Here is a 21,196-nt window from a genome sequence, read left to right on the forward strand (position 1 = left end):
TTTAACCCATTTCAAAATTAGTCTTCCAAACCCAAATGGGTTCCAACACTTCCATAATCACTAATCCTAGTGATTATACTTCAAATTACTAGCCCTAACATGGCCAAATCATTTTTCAACCCAAAACTCACCAACAAGGGTCAACAACACCAATTACTAGCTTCAAACTTCCATTAATGAGCTAGATGGGTTTTCTCAAGAACTTACAAGTTCAAACCCTAACATGAACATCAAATCAAACCAATGAAATTTGGAGTTAGAACTTACCACCACTACCACAACGTAGCTATGAATGAGATGAGCAACTTTAACACTTGCACCTTCACCCGATTCACTCTTATTCTTCCTTGATTTGAGCTTTCTTACTCTAAAATGGGGTCTCTCTCTCTAGATAAGATAAGAGAGTTTGAATGGGTGAAATGAGATCCAAAATTGAGTTTGGATCAGTTTTAATGGTCCCAAATCGTCCACCAAGTGAAAAGACCAAAACACCCCCAACTATCCCTTTTTAAAAATGATATTTCAACATTTTGCCATGCCTGAGGCGCGTCGCGGCTCCCAGGCCAGTGGCACAGCCCTCAGTGTATTTTGTCAATAGAATTTTGCCATTATTCCATCCTTTAGCTCTCACACAAAGGCGCAACACGCCTCTCTTAGCCGAGGCACGACTGTAGGTGAAAACCAGATTCTGATGTAAAATTTTGAACTTGCATAAGTATAGGTAGACTTATTCTGAAACTTTTTGAGGACACTCTCCGGTGACACTTTCTGGTGACACTTTCTGATGTATAAAATTCATGGTCTTACATTCTCAAACGCTAGTTCCATTAGCTTTTAACTTTTTCCCTCCTACAAAAATCTTCAAGCTCTTGTAACCAAACAAAACTTTTTTACTTAATAGGAGTTTTTGTATTTATAAAAATTAGAAGTTAAGAACTCCAAAAATCTTCATAAAGCTTGTTGCCAAATGTGGTCATAGCTTGAGCTAATGATTTTATAAGCTCCAAGTCATAAGATTTGTTTGGTATGATGTAAATAGTAGAGCTTTATGAAAATCATAAGTACTTAAAACAATAAGCTCCTTACAAATAACTTCTGAAAAAATATAGTGCTTGTGATATCTAAAATTACTACAAGCCCTTCATTATTATTTTACAAATTATTATTATTGTCCTCTTTACTCAATTTACAACAATAAGTTTCGACTCCAACACTAGTGAAAAATAATAACCTTCAATTTCTGGCTTCAAAGATAAGCTTCAACTCCATCCATAAGCTTCAGCTCCTCAAAAAATAACGTTTTCACGACAATATTAATTCCTTCATATCTTAAATAAATTCCCGGAATAAATAAAGAATAGTACTTTATAATATAAGTTAATTAAAGATTATAACTGTGCATATCGGCTCTCTTTTAGACCCTTAGAAAGACCTACGGGACGGCATTGGGGTCTTATCCGAATACTATATTCAAATTGAGGCGTATTTGGGCTCGAGCTCAGTTTACCGAGGTGTCATCCGTTTAGGTTAACTGATTCGTCTTGAATTAGTTATTGCACAATCGGGTTTGGTATTGCTCATGACACCTTCGGGAGAATTAATCTTGGAATAACCTCGACTAAGCGTTCAACCAATATTCGACACCTTTGAAAAATTTAAACTTGCTCATGACACCTTCGATTATATGTTAATAGAAAATGGAGAGAGAAAATATAGAGAGAGAAAACATAGAGAGAGAGGGTGAGGGAGAATGGCAAACAGTCAGGAGAAGGATTCAGTTCAAATCTAGGGCAAATGATCTACATGCGACTGCTGGAGTTCGAGGGTAATACAATGGTTATGCTTGGGATCGATTCTTGAGGAATAGCAACTTGAAGGTTACATCGTTTATGGTATTCAACTTCCCAGCATCATGGAAAATTCCAGATTTCTGGCAATTCTTTAAATCTCACGGTGGGTTAAGAGATGTGTATATCGCTAGAAAGAGGCTACAAAATGGACATCGATTCGCTTTCATAAGATTTGAAAATGTCAATGATGAGACTAGTCTGCTAAGAGTCCTGAATAATATCTTCATTGGAGATTGGCAACTAAAAGCATTCAAAGCTTATGATAGGAACAATGAAGGAAAGGTAAACCATGCATCTAATGGAGATTCGGAACCATATACTGGGCATGGTTCACCTGTTTCGAACAGAACAGAGAAGTGGAAGGGGAAGGAGACTGATACGGGGGGTACATCGAAAGCTCCTCTTAACTTACACACCTTCACTGATCAAAGGAGGTTTAATGAGGTTGCGGGTAATATGGCTAACAATAGCAACATGAGATGGAAAAGAAAACAAAAAGGCAACGAAGGCCATCCTGGGAACTCAGGCACTTTCAAGGAAAAGGCAGAGATGAACATGAAGGAGAGAGTGATCATTCTAGACAACAACAACAGCAATAGCGAGTTACTCAACAAAGCCATCGTTGGTGAGGCCAAGAGTTTGGAGGTTTTAGTTCAACTACATAACTTATGTGTTATCGAAGGTGTAAGAGATGTCGATATTAAATTCTTGGGAGGAATAAATGTAATGCTAATATGTGGCACAAAGTCAATGGCTGACCGTATAGTTAAGGATGAAGGTCATGGAATCAGAAAGTGGGTCAATGAAATTAGAAAATGGGGTGCTACCACTAAAAATCCAGGTCGTCTAACATGGTTATCGATTTTAGGGGTTCCGGTATCTAGCTGGGAAGAATCCACGTTCTGGAAAACTGCTTCATGGTGGGGTCCTATATATGATCTTTAAAATTGTTCTTTACAGGGCGACCATAACTTATCATATGGAAAGGTGATGGTGAAGGTTATGGGTCCTAACCTGATAAAGGAATTAATAATGGTTAAATCCAATGGCAGTTTTTTCTATGTTAATGTGGTTGAAGATCCTAAAGATATTTTTTGGATAGAGGAAACGATCGACAGTGAAAGCGAATGGGAAACAGAAAATAGTCGGTTAATCGTGATGTGGATTGTAACCAAGACATGCCGCCGGAAAATCATGAGTCTCCGGTATTAGGTGAATCTCATTCACCGGAGAAGATGGATAGGGGCAGGATAGAAGATCAAGGGTCTAAGTGCATGGTGACCAATATTAGTTTCAGCAAAGACGAGGAGACAATTAATGTCATTAAAAAAGTAGACAGATTTAGAGACGGCGATAGGGAAACAGATGAGTCGAAGGAGGATTCAAGCGTGGGGCATGACACAGATATTGATAAAGATATCAAGAGAGCAGATACATTTAAATCTATTTCTGGATCCGAACCTAGTTGTGGGCCTAATGGCGAAGCCCATACAGAGAGTGAGAAGCCTGTTAATAATTGTGAGGAGTCCAGTTTTGTTGGGCCAGAAGCGATGGGGGATGCTAATGAAGCCCATCAGGAGAATGCAAAGGTGGAAAATTACATTGGGGTGCCTAATGATAAGGAGCCGATTGAGTTGGGCCCCGAGTTAAGTGATGGGATGAATAAAAATGAAAACTTGGGCCAAACTCTGGATAACTCAAGCAAAGATGCAGATAAGGTTTGCGAGGGCACAAAAGAGAGTTCTGACAATAAAGAAGGTAATGGCGATACAATTAATGGTGAGGGGATCAAAACTGAGAATCTAAAATTGTCTAAGGGAGTTAGTGCCTCCAAAACTTCCATCTCGAACAGGATAAAACCCATCAAGAGAAACTCGACAGCCAATCATAGCTATTCGACTGAATCTATATGGCAGAAGGTGGGTAAGTGGTGGCATCTTCCAGAATACTTAGACTTAAGAGTATGGCTCGACAGGTTCATGTAATTAAGAGCAAGAAGATGAATAAATTAAAAGCGGGCTCAAGATCCAGTAGAAGGAGTTCTCGTTTGAAGATTAAGGGTGGAAAGGCTTCAATTGATAAGAGGCATCAGGATAGGCAACAAGTCAACAATATTAATCCCCTAGAGGTAAGTGATGGTAGTATAAACCACCATGGTTTTGGTGAATTAATTAGCATATAGTGGGAGGTCGCTAGACACTAATGGGGTGCTCAATTTTGTTTAATCTTGTCAATATGATAGTTCTATCTCTAAACATTCATGGGTTAAAAAAGGTTGGGAAGTTAAGCTGGTTACGGTCAATTTGTGTGGAAACGAAACCTTATATTTTGGCTTTGCAAAAGACAAAGTGTGACGTTATCGATGAGGGTGCCATTGAAATGGTATGGGGATCTACTAACTTCAAATTCATTCAAAAAGCAGCGATTGGAAGATCAGGGGGTATGGCATTGATATGGGATACTATTATGTTCCATGTAGATCAATGTGTAGAAGGTAGATACTTTCTAGCAATCAAAGGAAAATTAAAAGGTCACTTGAATGATATCATAGTAGTCAGTGTTTATGGTCCACACGAAGATGATAAAAAGCGTATTTTCATTGAAAATCTAGAAGACCTTATGAGATTCGATAACGATGATTGGATTTTTTATGGGGATTTCAATGATGTTAGGCATGAGGACAAGAGGAGAAATTGTGAATTTGTTCAAAGAAGGGCTGTTAGGTTCAATCGATTTATTACGAATTCGGAGAAATTCCTTTAGTTGGGAAAAAGTTTACTCGTATTTGCGATAATGGTATAAAATTCAGCAAGTTGGATCGATTCCTGGTATCCAACTCCTTGATGCAACGTTGGGAGGATCTCTCTGCTCTGGTTCTTGACAGGAAAATGTCTGATCACTGTCCACTTTTGCTTAGGTCCAAAGTGTTTGATTATGGGCCTAACCCCATAAAGGTTTTCAACAGCTGGTTAAAGGAAAAGAGGGCGGAGGAGGTGATATATAATGCGTGGAACACAGAGGTAAATGCACGTAGGCAAGACAACAGATTTAGATTAAAGCTAAAAAAACGTTAAGATGGCATTAAAATCATGGAGTATGGAGCATCTTCGCAAGTTAGAGGATGAAAATAGGTTGCAAATACCAGGGATATCGATGAAGTTGAGAGGGGTAAATGGCTAGAGGCACGACATTTATGGCTATAAAAGGATAAGATTAAATTAAATATGCTTAAGCAAAAGTCAAGATTGAAATGGATTGCTGAAGGGGAGGAAAACACCCGGTTTTTTCACTCTACGATCAAACGTCGACTTAGCAAGAACACTATTCGGGGGTTAGACGTTTACGGCATATGGGAAGATAATCCATCCTCAGTGAAAAGGGAAGTGCATAGATATTTCAAGAGAGTGTTTACGGAAGAGGGAAACTATCGACCCATACTACCTGATATCGTTGGAAACACCATCTCAAGAGAAGAAGCTGATCGTCTAGAAAGTAAGTTCGAAGAGCATGAAGTGTGGGCTGCGGTTAAGGGATGTTCCGGGTCAAAGGCACCCGGTCGGATGGCTTTAATTTTAATTTCTACAAAAAGTTTTGGGCAATTATCAAGGGAGATCTTATGCATGCTATTGATTGGTTTTAGAAGAAAGGAGATATTTCGCATGGTTGCAACGCGCCTTTTATGACCCTAATCCCAAAATCCAAGGACCCGACCGAATTAGGTGACTATCGACCTATAAGCTTGATAAATAGCTACTATAAGATTGTGGCGAAACTACTCTCCAATAGGATACGGGTTGTTCTGCCTTATCTCATTGGTAGTGAACAAAGCGCTTTCCTTTCAGACCGATCTATTTTAGATGGGATACTAGTATTAAATGAAAGTGTCGTGGATTTAAAAAGGGGGAAGAACAAGACTTTCATTTTTAAGGTGGATTTCGCAAAAGCCTTAGATAGTGTTAATTGGAAGTTTCTTGTGCTAATGTTAAACCGGATGGGGTTCGGTCCTAAATGGGTTAAATGGATAGAGGCCTGCCTTAAATCAGCATCAGTTTCAATCCTTGTGAATGGATCCCCGACCGAAGAGTTTAAGCTTGAAAAAAGGTATTAGGCAAGGTGATCCCTTATCACCCTTCCTTTTTATTGTGGCGGGAGAGGGTTTGAATCTACTTACAAAAAGTGCCATCAAGAAGGGTCTTGTAACCGGGTCTAAAATAGGGAAAGATAAGGTTATGCTTTCGCATCTACAATACGCAGATGATACGATTTTTATCAGAGATTGGTCCAAAAGAAATGTTTGTAACATTATGAAGCTTCTCATGTGTTTCGAAGACATCTCAGGGCTTAAGCTAAATATTGCAAAAAGCAGCCTTTTTGGTATAAACGTGCCACCCTCTGATATTAGTGATATGGCTAATTACTTTTGTTGTAAAGATGGCTCTCTCCCGTTTACGTATCTTGGATTACCGGTTGGAGCGAAAATGAACAAGGGGGTGACTGGGAACCTGTGATCAGGAAATTTCACAAACAATTCTCGTAGTGGAAATCTAAAACGGTGTCCTTCGGGGGACGCTTGACTCTCATAAAATCGATCCTAAGTAGCATACCATTGTATTACTTCTCTATCTTCCGTGCACCATCATGTATTCTCAATTTGCTTGAAGGTTTGCGTCGTAACTTCTTTTGGGGCGGGTCAGGTGAGGGTCATAAAATGTCATGGGTGAAATGGGAGACCATTTTACTTTCGTACAAAGACGGGGGGTTAACATCGGGTCATTGAAAGCAAAGAATTGGGCTTTATTGGGTAAATGGTGGTGGAGGTTCATATCGAAACCGAAGCATATTGGGTCAAAATTATTAAAAGTATCTATGGGAGGGGGGGATGGATCGAAAACTCGGGTCTGTTACGGGTTGGGGCTGGGAATTCTCCTTGGAAAGACATTATAAATGTCGAAAAAGATATGACTAAATGCGGGTATTTTTTTAACAACTCTTTTGAGAGAATTATTGGTGAAGGTAGGGATACACTATTCTGAGATGACCTTTGGACCGGAGACTTATGTTTTAAAGAAAAGTTCCCGAGGCTTTACAGGTTGGAAGTGTGCAAGAATGCTAAAGTGAGTGATAGGGTTGCATGGATAAATACTACACCTAGTTTGCGATGGAATTGGAGCAGAACCCCATTTGGCAGAAGTTGTGATGAATTAAACTTAATGGTGCAAGATATTAATGGGTCGACACATGCTGTGGATTCAAATGATGGTTGGAAGTGGAAGGATAGTGATGATGGTATTTTCTACACCAAAAATCTCGCATGGATTCTCGAAGATAAATTGCATGGAAATGTAGCGATCACAATGGAAACGAATCTCAACAAATTGCTTCCTAAATCGCTTAGCATTTTCATTTGGCTGGCTAAACGAAGAAGGCTACCGGTGAGAGTGGAACTCGATAATCGAGGGGTTGATCTTCATATGGTTCGATGCCATATATGCGATGACGATGTGGAGTCAACGGATCACGCACTAGTACTTTGCAAAAATGCTTTCGAGGTCTGGGAAAAAATTTATAGTTGGTAGGGAGTAGAAAATTTTTCATCTACATGTGTCAGCGAACTGTTTAATGATGACGGAATCAACGTAAGTGGGGCGAAAGGGAAACTAATTTGGCAAGCGGTTGAATAGGTATGCGAGTACGTCCTTTGGAAATATTGAAATAAAAAAGTATTCGAAAACTCTTCTCGTCGTGCTCTAACCTTTTCAACGTTATTCAAATTAGAAGTTTCCAATGGATTTCAAAGCGGGCAAAAAAGTCAAATATAGAGTGGCATCAATGGTTGATAAACCATTCTTTTTACGTGTGTCCTCAAAACACTAGAACCGGAGTGGGCTAATTAAGATCTCATTACTTGATTGTAGTTCACTGTTTTCATATGGTTCATTCCTGTATATAATGTGCATATAACACATATGTTAGACGGTGGAATAACTCAATTCCAATTTATATTTGCAAGTTGTCATCTACCAACCAAATGGTCAAATTGCCTTGCAACGAGTCAAAGATGGCAGGAAGTAAAAAGCATTTTGTGGACTACTTGTTTTACCACATGCAAGAATAATCAGGAAGCCTACAATCCTACAATGACATGTCAATTCAAGTTAAAATTGAATTGCTTGGCACCGCCTATAATTGTCTATATATATAAATGAAGATTTGTTCATTTAAGATCATCCCATCTCATATTACATAATACTTGAAAGAGTTCACTAATAACTCTTGTGAGGAGTATTGTAGAGAGTATAGTGAGTATAGAATTGTTAAATAAAATTCTATACGAGTGAGTTACGAGGGAAGTGTTATAATCTGGTGAGTGGTCCAAATACTTTGTTAGTATTTTCGGAGCCTAGATTAGAGTGATACATTGTAACCTCGGGTTGTCATATTTGCTAATAAAATCCATCTCTGCTTTCGCCCGTGGACTAGACCTCACGCCGAACCACGTAAAACCTTATGTCTTTATTTATTGTTTTATTGTTCTATTAATTTCTCGGGCCTTGAAAGTGCATAAATCACAACAAACTGGTATCAGAGCTATAGATGTGATTAAATATACAAGATGACGATAATAAGGTCCGACGTAGAGAAATTTAATGGCCAGAACGATTTTGGTCTTTGGCGAATGAAGACGCGGGCTCTACTGAGCCAACAAGGTTATTTGTTAGCTTTGAAAGGGAGAGAATCTCTACCCGAAAAGTTGACAGATGAAGAGAAGGATGAACTTCTGGAAAAGGCACATGGCATGATTATTCTAAATCTTGTCGATTGTGTGCTTAGAGAAGTTGCGGCAGAAACCACACCGGTTGGACTTTGGAAACAACTAGAAACTCTATATATGACTAAGAGTCTCACAAACCGATTGTATACGAAACAACGGTTGTATACTCTTCGGATGAGAGAAGGTTCACTAAAAGATCACATCGATGAGTTCAATAAAATAATTTTGGACTTGAATAATATTGGTGTGAAAATTGATGATGAAGATCAATCGTTAATTTTCTTATGTTCCTTGCCAAAATTGTAGGAGCATTTGGTTACAACTCTACTATATAGTAGAAAAACTATTTCCATAGAGGATGTCAAATCTACCTTAAATTCTAGCGAGTTAAGGAAGAAATCCTCGGCGGATTATGTGGAAGAAAGTGCAGAAGGTTTGGTGGCGAGAGGAAGACGTAACGATAGAGCATCAAGTAGTAACAACAAGGGTCGTTCTAGATCAAAAACAAGATCTAGAAATATCAAGTGTTACAATTGTCACAAGAAAGGTCACATGCGTAGAGACTGTCCAGACTTAAAAGGAAAGAGAGAGATTTGGAATGCAACGGGAGCCGATAAAGTTACCGCGGTTGCAGAAAATGATTCTGATGGCGCAAATGTTCTTAGTGTTACCGATAGCCACTCAGTTGACTAGTGGATTCTTGATTCGGGTTGTTCTTATCATATGTGTCCTATTAGGGATTGGTTTGCCACCTATCGAGAAATAAATGGTGGTAAAGTCCTTATGGGAAATGATGTAGCTCGTAAGGTTGTTGGCATAGGAACAATCCAAATCAAGATGTATGATGGCACGGTGAGGACTTTGACAGAAGTCAGGCATGTTCCAGAATTGAAGAAGAATCTTATTTCCTTGGGTACGCTGGAATCCATCTGCTGCGAGTATCGAGCTTGAGGAGGAGTATTAAAAGTCCCTAGAGGTGCACTTGTTGTAATGAAAGGTTCAACGGCCTTTACTTGTTAAAGGGTAACACGGTTACTGGTACGGTTGGAGTTTCTTCATCGGATAAAGATGTAGATACCACCAAGTTATGGCACATGCGCCTTGGGCACATGAGCGAGAGAGGAATGATGGAGCTTAGTAAACGAGGTTTGCTGTGTGGTCAGAATATCGGAAAATTAGAATTCTGCGAGCACTGTGTATTCAGCAAACAGAGCCGAATAAAGTTTAGCACAGCCGTTCATAGGACAAAAGGTACTTTGGATTATATCCATTCAGATCTTTGGGGTCCATCTCCTGTTCCTTCAAAAGGTGGTGCGAGATACATGTTAACCTTTATTGATGACTATTCGAGAAGAGTGTGGGTTTATATCCTTAAACGTAAGGATGAAGTCTTTGTCAATTTCAAGCAATGGAAGATGATGATAGAGAAGCAGACTGGAAATTTCATCAAGCGCTTGAGAACTGACAATGGACTGGAATTCTGCAAAGGCGAATTTAATGAGTTCTGCAAGAACGAAGGCATTGTGAGACACCACACAGTGCGGTTTACACCACAACAGAATGGCGTTGCAGAACGAATGAATAGAATGCTCCTTGAGCGAGCGAGGTGTATGCTCTCAAATGCAAAATCACCAAATATATTTTGGGCTGAAGCTGTCAACACAACTTGTTATTTGGTAAATCGGTCTCCATCAACAGCAATTGATTGCCAAACTCCTTTGGAGAAATGGTCAGGTTCCCCTACAAGTTACAGTGATTTGAAGATATTTGGTTGTCCTGCTTATGCTCATATGAAAGATGGTAAACTTAAGCCAAGGGCCAAAAGATGCATATTTCTAGGGTATGCAGATGGGGTGAAGGTTATAGATTGTGGTGCCCTGATGGTAAATCATCCCGATTTCTTATCAGCAGGGATGTGACATTTGATGAGTATGCTATATTGAAAAAGACAGAGGAGGAACAAGTAGTTGCTGGAAAAGATCGTGAAGTTGAAGAGCAGGTGGATCAAGAAATAGAAGTTCCACAAGGAGTAGTTCAAGATACTCCTGTCGAGCCCGTTGTAGAAAACGTACATGATTCTGGTGTTGATCATATGACACCAGATGATGAGTCAGATGAGCAACATGATCTACGGAATTATAATCTATCAAGAGATAGAGAACGACGAGCAATAAAACCACCACAACGGTTCGGGCATGAAGATTTGGTAGCTTATGCCCTGAGCATGGCAGAAGATATGGAGGTTCAAGAACTTGCTACATATCATGAAGCTATTGGTAGCCCAGAATCTGCAAAGTGGTCTGTAGCTATGAATGAAGAGATGGAGTCTCTTTATAAAAATCATACGTGGGAGCTGATGAAACCGCCAAAAGGTCAGAAGATTGTTGGATGCAAATGGATCTTCAAGAAGAAGGACAGAATTTCGGGTGTAGAAGATGAAAGGTTCAAAGCACGCCTTGTAGCAAAAGGCTTTACTCAGAGAGAGGGAGTTGACTTTAATGAAGTTTTCTCACCGGTCGTAAGGCATACCTCTATCCGCGTGTTACTTGCCATGGTTGCTTTACTTGATATGGAGTTGCAACAATTAGATGTCAAGACAGCATTTTTACATGGTGAGTTGGAGGAACGGATCTTCATGCGCCAGCCAGAGGGATTTGTTGTCCAAGGAAAGGAAAATTATGCTGGTTTATTGAAAAAGTCATTATATGGCTTGAAGCAATCACCTCGACAATGGTATATGCGGTTTGACGTATTCATGACTAGTAAATCTTACTCACGGAGTGATTATGATAGTTGTGTATATCACAAGAAGCTTCCTGATGGCTCGTACGTTTATTTGCTATTATATGTAGATGATATGTTGATTGCTTCGAAAAACATGTCAGAGATTGATCAGTTAAAATCCCAACTCAAAAGTAATTTTGATATGAAAGATTTGGGTGCAGCTAAGAAAATATTGGGAATGGAGATTATCAGAGATAGACGTGAAGGAAAACTGTATTTGTCACAAAAGAAATATATTGAGAAGGTTCTTCAGCGTTTTGGTATGGATAACTCCAAACCGGTTAGTACTCCACTTGCTGCACATTTCAAACTTTCATCGGCGTTGTCATCGGAAACTGAGGAGGAGGTGGAGCATATGTCACATATTCCATATGCTAGTGCCGTGGGTAGCATCATGTATGCTATGGTTTGTACAAGACCGGATATTGCACATGCGGTAAGCGTGGTGAGTAGATATATGGATTGTCCAGGGAAAGCTCATTGGCAAGCGGTGCAATGGATTCTTAGGTACCTCAGAGGGACAACGGATTTTGGTTTAGTATTTGATAGCGGTGGTAATACTAATGTTACCGGATACTTTGATTCAGACTATGCTGGTGATTTGGATCGGAGAAGGTCTCAGACCGGGTATGTTTTTACTCTCGGAAGATGTGCTATTAGTTGGAAAGCAACATTACAATCAACTGTTGCATTGTCCACAACTGAAGCAAAATACATGGCTATGACTGAGGGTGTGAAAGAAGCAAAATGGCTGAGGGGTATAGTTGGTGATATGGGTTTGAAACAGGATGAAACTGTGGTGCATTGTGATAACCAGAGTGTCATACATTAGACTAAAAATCAAGTGTATCATGAGAGAACCAAACACATTGATGTACGGTATCACTTTATTCGTGAAGTCATATCTAAAGGAGTTGTAATTGTCAAGAAGATTGGTACGGCTGATAATCCGGCAGATATGTGACTAAACCAGTTACTACAAACAGGTTCGAACATTGTTTGAACTTGGTTGGCGTTCGAAGAAAGTGATGAGCCCGAAAGGGCTGTGGCGGATAGCGGAGGTTGAGAACGGATAACAAAAGAATGGAATGTTCGTTAAGGTGGAGATTTGTTGGACGTTGGAATAACTCAATTCCAATTTGTATTTGCAAGTTGTCATCTACCAACCAAATGGTCAAATTGCCTTGCAAGGAGTCAAAGATGGCAGGAAGTAAAAAGCATTTCGTGGACTACTTGTTTTACCACATGCAAGAATAATCAGGAAGCCTACAATCCTACAATGACATGTCAATTCAAGTTAAAATTGAATTGCTTAGCACAGCCTATAATTGTCCATATATATAAATGAAGATTTGTTCATTTAAGATCATCCCATCTCATATTACATAATACTTGAAAGAGTTCACTAATAACTCTTGTGAGGAGTATTGTAGAGAGTATAGTGAGTATAGAATTGTTAAATAAAATTCTATACGAGTGAGTTACGAGGGAAGCGTTATAATCTGGTGAGTGGTCCAAATACTTTGTTAGTATTTTCGGAGCCTAGATTAGAGTGATACATTGTAACCTCGTGTTGTCATATTTGCTAATAAAATCCATCTGTGCTTCCGCCCGTGGACTAGGCCTCACGCCGAACCACGTAAAACCTTGTGTCTTTATTTATTGTTTTATTGTTCTATTAATTTCTAGGGCCTTGAAAGTGCGTAAATCACAACAACATACTAGTATAGGTTCAATGTATTCATGGACACTGTATTCTTGTGTTTTTTAGTTTAATAAAGTTTTGGCCTTCCAAAAAAAAAAAAAAAACCTTCGGTTTAATTAAACTTGCTTTCCGCTACGTAATTAACTTTTTTTCGTTATCTTACAATTAATAAATAACTTGGGCTTAGAAACTCTGCTTCAGCCATCTCTTGGGCCCAAACAATCTTTTATAATTTGAATATCATTCTAGTCTTCGATTTGAAAGAGGTTAATGGGGGCGAAATTTGGAAAAAATTAACAACACATATTACATGCTTTCGTTTTTTAAAATAACTCCATATTATTGATCCGATTTTTAATATAATGTTCATTGCAAACAATATTACATAAATGTGATATTCATCATGTTCAACATGAATAACATGTTTATATGGTCACATTGAAAAATAAAATAAACCGTTATCAGTTTACTAGGGACAACGTCTAGAAGTAATCAAATTTGGAGTATATAGTTGTTCGATTTAAACATGCTTTAATTTCTTTCTAGTACACATCACCAACAACATTAACTTTAACAGTAACATAGTATAATAACATAAGGTGCTAAATAAACATCATCGGAGATGATCAAACATCCCCATGCCACACTTATAAAGATATCACAAAAGAACCAAAACAAATCAAGCATGTTTAGCGTATCGAACACCGATCAATCTAACATCATCGATGATTGGACCACAAAGCGATCCATCGACCTTCATTTGATAAAACGTACTCAAGAACCTGATTCTAGTACGTGTTGTCACCGCCTTGAACTTAAGAACTGCTTGTTTGTAGCCACCTTTTCCTTTCGATTCGTAAGGTACCCTAAGAGTATTTTTACCCGCAAATGCTTCTACAATCATAGACCCCTCGCAAGCATTATTTGCATCACCAACGGCAAAAGAAAGCGCATACACTTTGCCCGGGGTGGTCTTGACCACTTGGGCAATCGCACTTTCTTTTCCTGCAATAAGCTCTATAGCTCTTTTGCCCTTTGGGATAGCAAAATGTTCGGCATCTAAATACTTCACGGCTTTTAGCGACTCAATCATCCAACCGGGAAGTGGTGAATGATCGTCCTCGATATTAGGGGGGATCAAAACACCACCAACGTCGGTTTTGGGTAGAACGTAAGGACCTTCTTCGAAATCTCCATTCTTCAACATATTAACTACAATTCACAAGTACAATGACAATTAGATATCATAGTTTAGCATTTGAACTTTATACACATAATATAGTTAAATGAGTAAATACGCTTGTGATGATCTGTCCACCACCATTTTTAGCAGTACACCACTAAATGTAGTTTAAAGCATTGCACTGTACAACATCGAATGCATATCTAGTGTTGTATGGCTAAAAATGGTGGGTATGGACCACCTTCATTTTCTTACCGTTAGTTCTTTTAGGAGGGAATAAGGCCTTCAACGCAACGGAATCAATGAGAGGACCACAAGCGGGGTCTTTCTCAACACCTATCGGGTTATGGATAACGATCTCGATGTTATTGGCTTCGGCTAAGAATCCCCATGAGTAAGTATCCCAACCATTGCTACTATACATGGTTTGCATTGGCAAGATTCCCCAATCATTGGGCTCCGAATTTGGCGACACTGAAACGTTTAGCTTCTCCTCTTGGGCACAAGTTCTAGCCACGTTAAATGTCATAGAATAAAATAGTCCCTTATTAACATTAACTTTAGTCTTTATTGATGCATCTTCTCCTAGCCTAATCGCGAAAGCTCCTTCGGGTACTACTAGTAGCATGTCTCCTTGTGTTTGGCCCGATTTAATGTACTCTACGAACCCGGTGAGTTCCCAGTTTGGTATTGCCTTTGGGTCAGTAACTCTAGTACCCTTTAACTGGTGAGGTTTTGGGCCATATTCAAACGCCCCATTTGGTAATATTCCTGAAATTTTAAGATAAAATACATGTTAATTAAGTCACGAGATATAACTATAACTATTATTTATTCTTTAATATTTCAAACAAATCAGTATTATCGTCAACTAGATAAGCAAAGGATGGTTTTAAAAGTTCCCAAGTGTCGAATTAGTCGGACTAGTCCCGACCAATATTCGACTTAGGATGATTTATTAGTTCAAAATCGTATTTACTCGATCAAAACTAGTCAAATACAGTCAAAGTTGGTCAAAATCGCTCAAATACAGTCAAAGTCTCCCGACTAATCTTCGAATTCTCCGATTTATTAGCTTAAAATCGGATTTATTCGGTCAAAGTTAGTCAAAATACAATCAGTCGGTCAAAGTCAGTCAAATACAGTCAAAGTCGGTTGAGGTCAAGCAAAATCGGTCAAAGTCAGTCAAAACATGTAAAGTAATACTTGGTTAGGGTCTGATAAATCCATGAGCCGATTAATTTCTGCAATGTCCCAACTGAATATTCCTCGACTAGTGACTTTCACTAACTTTAAAATTTGAAGTCTATGTCCATGTTAATTGAGTGAGGATACAAACAGGTCGTTGTTACCGAACAGTTAGGTACATAAATATGGTCCGTTGCATAATTGCATATATTTTTAGCAAATGTTTTAGGGGACAAATTGTTTTTTCCCATTAAATTTTCTTCAATGAGAAAAATATAAAGCAAATGACAGTATGTCCTCACGTGGATTATCACAAGACCACGTTACGAATGTTTTTGTCTTCTTTCTCGAAGTACGGTTTTATTAACAATCATGTTCATCAAAGAAGGTGTTATTCGAAGAATAATGAATAAAATAGAAAAACATGATAGATATGATAATTACGTGCTTCAAAAGTATATTCTTTATTTAAACTTGTTTCCTCCTTTATAATTTAAGCACACGTTGTATAAGGTCATGATATGATAGATTTGTAGGGTTTGTTTGGATAGTAAATTTTACATTTTAATTTATATTTCATTTACCACTTTGCTATTTTAATACAAGTTCAAAACAATAATTGGCATTGACAAATAATCACCACCATGTGATAACGGCGTATGCGGCCCACTTATACAAGAGACAGGTTTTATCAAAGTTTAGTAAAATGCAGATATGCGACAATCTAGCTGTAATAATACACCCCATAATCCGCATACTTTTCTTTCTTAAGTTTAGTTGTATCGCGTATGTAGATCGAGTTGCTATCTTGGCATCTCTTCGTGTTTCCTTATTTTGTATGTAAGCATGTAGATCGAGCATGTACTGATGCCATTAGGCTACTGTATTCTTGTGTTGGTGATCAATAAAATCATATTTTGCTTTTCAAAAAAAAAAAAATAATACACCCCATAATAATGCAATACTCCGATTCTAGTTCTAGTCAATCAACAAATATATGTATTTAAATAATACTCCGTACCCATATGATTTATTTACTTTTAAAATAACAGAAATGATGTTATTTCAATCGGTATTTTAGATAATTTTATTAAATTAGCTTATTCACAGATAACACACAACTTTCATTCACAGATTCACTAATAATGTATACTGTAAAAAAGATAATTGATAAACTTATCATTAGCATTCCTAATATCCTATATTTTGATTTTGAATCTGAATAAATTTCTTATATTGATGGTCAGTTTTAATAGGGCGTCGATGTAAAATTCAGTTTAACCGTTCATTAGGTACTTGAATGCACAAGTTATATTGGATCTATCAATTTTGTTAGACCATGAATATCGCGGCGTGTGTGCTCCACCAATTGAGCCAACACGCCTGCACACACCATGTAACCCTTGTGTGCTCCACCATGTGTTGGTGGCGTGCACCAAGTGAGCACCGAAGAAATCCATTGAATGTTGCATTTTCCCCCATTTTTTATTAGTTTTTATCCCCCTTTTCACCCAACTTCCAATCAGATTTTAACACATCACCCAACACGCCACTTAATACTCCACCTCATTACACAGCAGTCTAGCAACACGCTCATCAAGCACCCCACCCCCACCCAGCAAAACGCCAACACGACCATCAGGGATAAATATGGTCTTAATGGATATCACCATCCTTTTAATAAGCTACTATCTTTTAATAGGCAATTTTTTAATAAGCAAATTCTTAAATCAAGTATAAAATGTTTTTGGCTAGACTTCATTAGCATGTGTATATATATATATATATATGCTGTACCTTTTTATTAAGAACTACATATAGTAGGATTGGATTCACATGTATATACCGAATACATGAAGATTTTGTAAGGGACCAAATTCCGAAATATGCCATACTTTATTGTTTTTGACGATAACTAAATTTATTGAACAAATAATATCTAATGGTACGGCCGATAGCATTGAAATATGTAACGATTTGAATACTATTTCCATATTCATTTCACATTTATAACTTGAGGTTGGACCACACCAACCTACCACATCAAGACATTATATAATTTTATTTAACCTTTTACAATTATCTCTACAGAATGAGTCACAAACGATGACAACTCAATTAGACTACTACGTGTATTATCTAATTAAAAATAAAAATACAAATACTCATATTCTCCTAATAACTTGAAGCCTTTGAACACAAAACCCCTTTCGATGGAACCGTTCTAATACATAATACATAAAGAACCACATAATTAAAGACGGCTTAAATTAATTTACACAACTTTATCAACAAATATAATTCCATTTTTAAAATTTATTCATCATCAAGACGAGTTTAGAAAACAGAACCTCGTTAGATTTAAACAGGAAATCGATATGCAACGTAAAGTTTAGTGACCACATTGCACATAAAGTGATATTATTAACAAAGTAAAACTAAGTTTAAAAAAGTAACAGGAAATCGTACCATAAAGTGACAAACTTTAACAAATTTAGTGACCACATTGCACATAAATTAGTCGTATCAACAAAACAATGAAAAAAAAAAAATCATCTACTCAATTACAGTAACATTTCCTTAAGAAGGTTATAAGGTTTACACAATTAATTAGCAAAAGTTTAATAAAAACTCACCGTCAGTGAAAGATAGAACAGCATTGGAGGTTGCACAGAGTAGCACCACCACTAAGATTGCAGAGAGCTTCTGCATTTTTGAACTTAGAAAGAAAAAAATAAAACAGAAAGATATGAATGTATCTAGTTTAGTGTGAATATGGATCAGGGGGTACGCACTGCTTTATATGTAATCTTTATCTTATAAAAGTGCCACTAGTAAATGATTATAATTACAATAACTGCCACTCAAAACTTCCAATTCTAGATTTGTCAAATAAACCCCACCATCCCCTTATCTTTTATCGGTGTTGTGCCATTTTACATGAAAGTATATTTTTTTCCCCATAATTTTAATCTAACTAAATCATTTTGTCTATGTATTATATTATATACGGAATATAAGATCACAATCTGTCGTTTAGACGTTTAGTGTTGATATTTAGTGTTCGGTTGAGATACTAAAACTGACTATGGTGAAAAACTGGAGGTGTCATCAAATGTCTATTTTTTATTTTTACTATTTTTATTCATTTTTCAATTATGATTATTTTAATTTATGTTAAATAAAACATAGGTACCTATAATGAGGTGAAAAAAGACCTTAGACCGTAAAAATTAATATAAACTATTTAAAAAGGTTTAGACTCAAACGAATAATATAAGTATTTTTAAAAAAGACCCTTTGGACCATGATAGAATGCTAATGGAGTTTGATTTCATTTTTTTGGCCGTTTGTTGTTTTTGGGCCTATTGTGTTTCGCATTCGCTACTTCAGTTATGTTTCTCCAGTTCTCATTTTTCTCAAATCTCCGATTATATCTAATATATAAAAAAATTGAGCCCCTCAAAACATGTACCCCAACGGTCAATAACCTTGTTTTCCCTCCGGTCCTCTCCTGATATAAATAACTAAATAAAAATAATTTCATTTCGTTAATTAAAAAAATAAATACATTACCTAAATTAAAATAAAAAAATTAAAAATTAAAAAGCACACATACGATTGTTTATAAATAAATTAAAAAGTACGCATACCCGATCAGCTCGTGTAGCGCATCAAACAGCATCGCAACAAGAATTTACAAGGGTGCGCGCTAAGGCGTAGAGCGCTATACTCACAACCATGGCGCCAGTCCCATCCGCGCGCATTGGCAGCATCCGCATGTCAGGCGATGTTGTAGCTGGCAGAGGACACCTGGCAGACAAAAGATCAGAACCGATAAGAACACTTTTTACTTTTGTCGGATCAGCTCGCTTGAAGACGTACTATTTGCAGGCCACGATCCTTTTAACCTTATTACGTGGCGATAGAAGACAAGAAAGATTATCCTATAAATACCAGACTTCGTCCACATCACAAAGCATTCCAAAATTCACTTTCACACACAAACACTCTAAGGACAGCAGCGCATAGCGTAATTATACCCGCGCTACCGGACTCATAGCATTTCACTAGACATCCTTGATATACAGGTAACGTTCCGTGAACATAAACCCTACAACTTAGCGCGGGTCATCGATGACCGGACTACCCGCCGATGGTGGGTCTACGTTTAACCACCCCTGTTGAGATCCTCATCTCGCAAGGGGTTATTCACGGTACTCCGGACCGGAGAGTTAAACTCGATTGACCCTTAAATCCCCTATTAATGATGTCAAACATGGACCGAAACCGACCCGATTATCCCATGCTTGATCACTTATATACAAGCAAACTTAAACATAAATAAACTAGTCATTTAAACACCCTTATGGTATAATTGGTAAGTGATTAATATAACTAAGTATATTTAAAATACATTTAGTTAGTGATAAGACTAACTTTAAGGGAAAAGTCGTGTCAATGGCGAAAGTGAAGTCAAAGATGTTAAAGAAGTCAAAGGCTAAGGTTGAGTCGAGTCCTTCATTTTACATGATTCAGCGTTTGCAGAAGGAGATTAGGATGTTGATGCATGTGGTGTTAATGTTTGTGATACAATCAAGAAGAGGGTTTCTATATGGATACATTGTTTGGGAATGACGAGTATTCATTTTCTTCGAGGTAAAAGTGGAAGGAAAACTAATTATACCTAATTCTAAACATAAAATTTAGGTTGTTAACGTGGTTGTGGATAAATTTGGTAAGTTTATGTACGGGTTCAAAGACGCGACCGGTTCAATGAGCAAAAAGTATATGGGGTTTTTTGCATTTACGGCATATCGTGAGTCTTTCTTTTTGTTTGAAGGTTTCTTGTTTTACTTTTGTTTGAACGTTGCCGTGGTTATTGGGTTAGACTAATGGTTTTTTATCTGTAGTTCACGTTCGATTGGATGTTAATTCCGTTCTTTTTGTAATATTTGTTGTGAGGTCTTTCATCTTTTGATGAAAGTCTCCCTCTTTTTAATAAATTTATTTTTCAAAAAAAAAAAAAAAAAAAAATTCTAACAAACTATATATAAAATACGGGATCGGAGTATATGAAATTATATATAAATTGTGTGTACCAGTTACAGCTTTATTTGCGTGCTCTGTTTGATTAAGGGCACACCGCACATGGAGTCGAGCAATGAAATCGGGTAGTAGTATTTTAGCTGTTTGAACAAATTTAAAAAATTTATGTCGATGATAATTATCCAAAAAATGATTGTGTATGTGACCCTCTTGAGAAAAGCAAACCCCATCCTGCAGATCCAGCATAAACCTTGGAAACCAGTTATAACAATACACGTAAATATCATTGATCGTTAGATTCCAAAATATGAATTTGTCACTTTCGTAATGTGGGACCTCTTCCTTATCGAAAAAAATATACCGGTACAATTAAAAAAATATTACTATATGTATTTATTTTTTTAACATCATTTCTAAAGGGAATTGATATGTACACAACCACTTTTTACACATAAACAATCAAATACGCTTTACAGTGTTGTACTGTACAACACTGCAAAGCATATTTGATTGTGTATGTGTAAAAAGTGGTTGTGTACATATCAAAACCCATTTCTGAGTCATTCAGTTAGACTAAATCATTCATGCATTCATCTCCTGCACCCGCGGATTTTTTGATGATCCATTAGCCCGCGGATCTTGGTTAACGGATTTATTTTTAGATC

At 37.4% G+C, this 21,196-nt stretch overlaps 1 protein-coding gene across 1 annotated transcript; it reads right to left on the minus strand.

Annotated features, from left to right (window-relative positions):
• Window positions 1-13,589: 13,589 nt before the first annotated feature.
• On the minus strand, window positions 13,590-20,742 carry LOC139871653 (BIIDXI-like protein At5g11420). Its single transcript, XM_071859373.1, has 4 exons — window positions 20,585-20,742; window positions 18,119-19,295; window positions 14,550-15,065; window positions 13,590-14,323 (listed from the first exon to the last, which is right to left on the minus strand). The coding sequence occupies exons 2-4, from the start codon at window positions 18,192-18,194 to the stop codon at window positions 13,791-13,793; spliced, it is 1,125 nt and encodes a 374-aa protein (XP_071715474.1). The 5' UTR covers window positions 18,195-19,295; window positions 20,585-20,742; the 3' UTR covers window positions 13,590-13,790.
• Window positions 20,743-21,196: the final 454 nt, after the last annotated feature.

Source organism: Rutidosis leptorrhynchoides, chromosome 10 (genome assembly GCF_046630445.1).
Source record: "Rutidosis leptorrhynchoides isolate AG116_Rl617_1_P2 chromosome 10, CSIRO_AGI_Rlap_v1, whole genome shotgun sequence".
Taxonomy (NCBI): domain Eukaryota; kingdom Viridiplantae; phylum Streptophyta; class Magnoliopsida; order Asterales; family Asteraceae; genus Rutidosis; species Rutidosis leptorrhynchoides.

What these genes read in the sequence shown, in the direction of transcription:
- LOC139871653 (XM_071859373.1), bottom strand. Translation starts at nt 18,194, where the DNA reads ATGCAGAAGCTCTCTGCAATCTTAGTGGTGGTGCTACTCTGTGCAACC. An exon ending in TGTTCTATCTTTCACTGACG is followed by an intron (nt 15,066 to 18,118) that starts GTGAGTTTTTAT and finishes TTAAAATTTCAG; the next exon opens with GAATATTACCAAATGGGGCG. An exon ending in CCCTCCTAAAAGAACTAACG is followed by an intron (nt 14,324 to 14,549) that starts GTAAGAAAATGA and finishes TGTGAATTGTAG; the next exon opens with TTAATATGTTGAAGAATGGA.